Source organism: Molossus molossus, unplaced genomic scaffold, assembly GCF_014108415.1.
Source record: "Molossus molossus isolate mMolMol1 unplaced genomic scaffold, mMolMol1.p scaffold_m16_p_12, whole genome shotgun sequence".
NCBI classification, from domain to species: Eukaryota; Metazoa; Chordata; class Mammalia; order Chiroptera; family Molossidae; genus Molossus; species Molossus molossus.
In genome coordinates this window covers 6617100-6623099 of record NW_023425347.1, presented here as the reverse complement: position 1 = coordinate 6623099, position 6000 = coordinate 6617100, and the positions used below count along the sequence as shown (strand labels likewise).

Sequence of the window (6000 nt, the reverse complement as noted above, 5' to 3'; positions counted from 1 at the left end):
TAAAACCAGATTCCTCAAATGAGCATTGCAACAGGTTTCCAGACATTATTTATCAAAGCCTTTGACCCAGGCCCCGTGACCCCCAGATTTAGAATTCAGGGCTTTCTCCTCATGGAAAGATCGGCCCATAGCTTCTCCCAGCACCCTCAGATACTTGTTAGGATTCCTAGGAGAGCAGACGGAGAAGAGAGCACATGGGGTTCCCCGGAAGGAAAAATGCTGAGGTCCAGGCCGCCGACGGCCCGCCGCCTCCACTCGCCAGGCCTGGCCAGGGGCAGAGACCTAGGGCCTTCCCCTTCCCTGAGGCCGCGGATCAGCGCCAGCCAGAGGCCGCAGAGCCCAGCGGCAAGCCCCGCCTCTCCGACGCCCCGCCCCGTCCCGCCCGCGCGGCCGTCGACGGGGGGCGGGGCCTGCCGCAGGCCCCGCGGGAGCGTGGCCGGCCTACGCGATGACGCGACGCCCGCCAGGCTGCAGCGGGGCCGCAGCGCCGCCGGACCCGCCTCGGCCCGCCCCCGGCCCTTCCCACCCGTCCCCCGGAGTTCCCCTGTCAGATTGTGGCGGCTGGCCGCGCGGTGCGCTCTTTCCCTGCATCCCGGGCAAGGCGGCTCGCGCGCGGGCACACCCCCACGGCCCTCCGGCGCCGCTGCCTCAGCCCCGCTCGCCTTCTCTCCGCCCTGCCCTCCGCCTCGCCCGCGGGGACATGGCACACGCGCCGGCACGCTGCCCCAGCGCTCGGGGCTCCGGGGACGGCGAGATGGGCAAGCCCAGGAAGGTGGCGCTCATCACTGGCATCACGGGCCAGGTGAGTGCGGAGGCGGGGGCCCGGGCCGGGCCTGCTGCTGCCCGGGCACGTGCGCACCTCGCCTGCGCCCGGGCTGCCTGCGTTCCGGGAACAGCCTTCGGGGCGTCCCGGAAGGCGTGTGCTGCCGGAGAGGCGGCCGGGGGAGTGTGCTCGGTGCGTGGACTGTTTCTGTGTCCCCCCAGGTGTGGGAAAGCGTGCTCTGCAGGGGATGTGGTCCTCACACCTGAGCAAGGCCACCCGCCCTCACCTGTCCACAGCCCACTGGAGCCCTTGTCTTGACGAGCCCCCTGGGGTGCACTTGGAAGTTAGTTCCTGGCGGACCCTAGCGCCCAGGAGGGAAGAGCACCGTTCATCCGTGAACGTGTGTGTGGAGTCCCCGGAGGGCCACTTCCCTGCTAATGCTTGGGAAGCAGGGAAGGACGTTTTTTGCTGTTTTGGTTCCGCCTCATCAGGTTTCCAGATAGAAAAGAGAGAATGACAAAGTAGTGCTGTGGAGTCACAGATCAGGAAATGCCCCTTTTAAAAAAAGCATACTTCACCAAAAGTTTTTTAAATTTCACGAACTTCTGAGATTCATATTCACATATGCTGGAGTTCCACGTCCAGAGTAATGAGTTCCTTGACTGAGGAGAAGCAGCCCTGAACGTTGGAGCTTCGTGCAGGCTGAGCATGGCCAGCTTGTGACAGTCATCTCTTGGAGGTGTTGCAGCGGGTACGGGCTGACCCCTGGGTCTCATCAAGCTGTGCTGTTTGCGATTCAGTGGCGATGAAATAATTTTGCCCATGTATTTTGGTTGAAAAAATGTGACAGCTGTGGGAGAAGCCAATGATACTCAATAATAGCTAATACATATTGTGTTTATTATATTTTATTCACCTGACTAATATGAACTAGTTTAGTTTTCACAACTAGTCTCTGAGGGGGTATCCCCATTTTACAGAGGTGGAGACTGAAGAATGGGAGTTTGATTTGCCTGAAGTCAGACAACTAGGAAGTGCCCAGTTGGGATGCAAACTCGAATCTCAAAGATCTAGCATTAGAGAAGTTGAAATTGGCCAGATGGAATGTCATAAAAGATTAGACGATTTTACTACTGGATATCTGATTAAGCTCTGATTATTCATGCATCGTATTGTGTTTAAGATAATTACAATAAACAAGTGTTTGAAAACTGGAAAGAGCGGTGAGTAGGTCAAGCATGTGAAGTTGAGGACGAGAACTCTTAAATTCAGACAAGGGCCTACATACTGTCTATCCTTTTCTAATGCTGCAGACTCTTCTGCAGGTGGTTCCCCTTTTTCCAATTTCTTAGCCTGGATCTGAAGCGCAAGTGCTTACTAAGCTTACATGAGCTCTAGAAGGTAAAGTTTTTTATTTTTTTAACTATCATGAAGAAATTAGTTAAGCTGTTAATATAATTGTTGGTATGGCTTAGACCAATTTAAGTGACCAGAAGTGTGAATCGATGCAGGTTAGCAATGGAACCTTATTTAGAGCTTTGAGCTCAGTCTTCTGGTTGGTTCTGAGTGGTGAGAGATGTGCTCCCTACTCTAATTTGTCCTGTGTACTGCCAGAGGGTAGTCTTCCTTAAGCACATGTGCAGCATGCAACTCCCTGACCAGACATCTTTGTCTCCCCATACCATTTCCAACTTTAAACTCCTTGAGTTTCCGTCTCCTTTTTAAAAAAAATTTTTTTTTCTCTATTGATTTGGAGAGAGAGGGAAAGAGAGAAATATCGATTGGCTGCCTCCTGCATGCCCCGCACTGGGGATTAGGCCCACAACCTGGGCACGTGCCCTGACCGGGAATTGAACCAGCGACCTCTTGGTGCATGGGTCGATGCACAACCAGTGAGCCACACTGGCTGGGCAAGTTTTTGTCTCCTTTTAACCTTTGCACCAATCCCACATCTTTCCATCATCCATCCTCTGCATTGTCCCCTTACTTGTTGGATGTTGTGTTGGCTTCTGTAGCCCCTGGCACAGTGCTAAACTTTGTAGTTGCCACATAAATCCTTGCTGATGGAATTTATTGCTGTGCTTTGCATTTGTCTTCTAAGACAGTGACTTCCAACCTGGGTATCAAGGATCCGAAAATCCATACCTTATTGTCCCTTTTAAAAATAATATTGGGTGAGAGTTTACTGAGCTACTCAATTTGCTAAACATTTTATTTATCTACCTAAGAGGCAGGTACAATTTTATTCTAATTTTATATCTGGCTAAGTAAAGTTAAATATGTTCCCATAAGAGTACACACCTAATGAGTATCAGAGCTGAGATTTGAACCCAGGAGTTGCTTTAAACCATTTTGTTATACTGCCTCTGTGGTAAGCCACACACTTGAAATTACAGCTCTGTGACAGAGAGGGGAGTGGGTTTTGGTGGGTGGGGGTGGGGAGGATGGGGTGTTGTTTTACTCTAAGAGGAGGTCTCAGATTTAAGAAGATGAGATAGAAAGAACTGCTCTGGCCCGTAGGGCTATCATGGCAATTGTGCCCAGGTGGGCTCTTAAACGCATTGTCTGAAATTCCCACTTGAGACTGAGTGCAAGTAGCCACTGTGTTCTGTCTGCTATGAATCTTTAGTAGTTACTGTCAGGCCTCATATTCTAGCTTTCTCCCTCCTATCTATTCTTGTCAGTAGTTGTGCATCATTTCCCAAATTTTTACCTTATTAAATCACCTCAAAGAAAACCAGGCTCTGGCTCTGTGTTGCTGCCTCTAGGCCCTCTGCCTGCCATCCCCAAAGTTCACCTCCACTGTCTAATGATGCTTGTCGTTTGTAACTACACCTAGGGAAATATTCTGGTTGTTCTTTAAATACTGTCGCCTTGTACATCATTGGAGTCATTATTTTGTGACCAAATGACCTCACAAGTCTTATTCCCTTTAAAAGCCTCTGTGAACACTGACTAATCCTGCCAAAAGCAGTCATACCAGGAACTTTATATGTATTTACATATATGCAATTCCTGTTGGCTCCATAGGTAATTTACTATCTTAGTTCTTTGGTTTGTAAACTACTTTAAGATAGAAACTCCTTTTCAGCCTAACTCTCACATGGTTTCACCCAGTGAACTTTCAAAAATGCTGACTTACTCTTCCCATTAACAGAACACATCTTTACTGTGTATCTGCTGTATGCAAGGCTTGTTTTGATGCTGCTGGGAATATAAATATATGTAAGATGTACTGTCTACCCATTAGGATCTCACAGTCTTTGAGGAACTTAACACAATGCAGATGAAAAGACAGTGAATGTGAAAAGTAATTAGTGGCCAAATGAATGGTTCATTCAACCTTAGGAGTCTGGGAGAAGTCATTGAATGCTAGAAATAGCAGGGACTGTGTTTGGGGTGAACAGCCTACACAGGAGTACAGGAAAGGGAGAGTTTTGAGGGACACTGAGGAAGAAAATAAATAGTAATAATGAAGGAAATTAAATTATTAAGTTATTTATATCCTTTGTTCATTTTCAAAAGAATTCTGAGGTAGCATCAATAAAAAAAAAAATATCACTAGACCATCATAAAAAGAATAAAATCTCCCTGGCTGGTTTGGCTCAGCAGTTAGAGCGTTGACTTGGGTTTGAGTTCCAGTCAAGGACACATAGCTGGGTTGCAGGTTCGATTTCCAGCCCAGGTCGGGGTTATGCGGGAGGCAACCAATTGATGTATCTCTCTCACATGGATATTTGTTTCTCTCTCCCTCCCTTCCTCCTTTCATTCTCTCTAAAATCAATGGAAAAATATCCTTTGGTGAGGATTAACAACAACAACAAAAAGAATAAAAGAAACAAGAGTTTGCAGTGAAGGCAATAGAAAGATGGAGGTAGTGTACCAAAACCTAAAGCTGTCAGGTAGGCATAAAATTCAGCTTTGACCTTCCTTACAGTCAAGACAAAGTGAATAGGTGAGTGTGACATTTTATTGGTACTGAACTCTCAGCGGAATAACTGTTAATCAACAGACTCAGAATAACATGATGCACAATATGTTCCGTAGTAGTTTTTTAAAAAAGACAGAGTCAACTTCCCAGGACACTCTTTTATAACTCTTTAATGGACAATAAAAACACACTTTTTGGTAGGTGGAGACTTTAGACAATTAAATGGTTAGTATTTGTAGATTTCCCCTTTTCTAATATTTATTTTAGGCTGGTGTCTGTCTGGAGAGCAAGCAAGTTGGAACTGTAGATTCCTATGTCAGGTGTGTTTGATAGTAAGGTTAATATTGGTGTTTTAAATATGGAAGAATGTGACATGGTGAGGTATTTGCCACCTGCAGGTAGGCCTAGATTTTCCTTAGGAAATAGTCAAACATTGAAGCCAGTACCAATTTGAGGTTCTAGAGTTCTGCACCATGATGTCTGGAGAACAAAGCATTTATCTGTAAATATTTGAATGTTAGTCATGGACAAGAAGAGTTAACTTGTCTGTGGTCAGAAGACAAATTTTTGGTAAGTCTTGCATAGATGAAAAAGATGGACTCTGAGTTATTAAGGTCAGATTACTTAATCATATTACTTTGTTTTAGAATTTTAATTTTGTAGCTGTGTTTTTTTATTTTCACTAATTTTCATTGGTTTCTTTTGAGTTTATTCTAACTACCATAAAACAATTCTGTCCTTTAAAGGGAACATATGTGAAATGTATAACCTGAATCCCTAGACTCAGGTGGTTTTCACAGACTTCATTGTCTTTATTTAAGAATTATTAATTTAGAATGTTAGAAAATGGTCATTGAGAATTGGCAGGAAGTACCATCCCCCCATCCCAGTTTTCTTTTCCATTTTTTAATCCTCACTGGAGGATGTTTTTCCATTGATTTTTCAGATAGAATGGGAGAGAAGGAGGGAGAGAGAAACATTGATGTGAGAGACACATCGATTGGTTGCCTCCCACATGACCCCAATCAGGGTGGGGGAATCGAACCCACAACTCTTTGGTCCGAGGGCTGATGCTCTAACTGCAGAGCCAAAGCAGCCAGGGCTTATGCTTCAGTTGGATTATAAAAGATGATAGGGACTTTGCCTCATTTGGTTTTACTTTCTAAGCCATATTCAGTTTCCCACAAATTTCCGCATTCCAATATAGGTATCAGAATCATCACTTGTATGGATGGAGATTTAATGAAATGTGATGAGGTCTATTAAAACAAGCACATTTGATTGGTAATGGCTACATGGAATCCTG

General features: G+C 45.8%; 1 protein-coding gene across 1 annotated transcript in view; it reads left to right on the top strand.

Moving 5' to 3' along the window:
* The first annotated feature begins 524 nt into the window (after nucleotides 1-524).
* The window catches only part of GMDS (GDP-mannose 4,6-dehydratase), a 663665-nt gene continuing 658189 nt past the window's right edge, over nucleotides 525-6000 (top strand). Inside the window, exon 1 of the mRNA XM_036256635.1 lies at nucleotides 525-802. Coding sequence (XP_036112528.1) covers nucleotides 701-802 — 102 coding nt within the window. The 5' untranslated portion in view covers nucleotides 525-700. The remainder of the gene's footprint in view (nucleotides 803-6000) is intronic.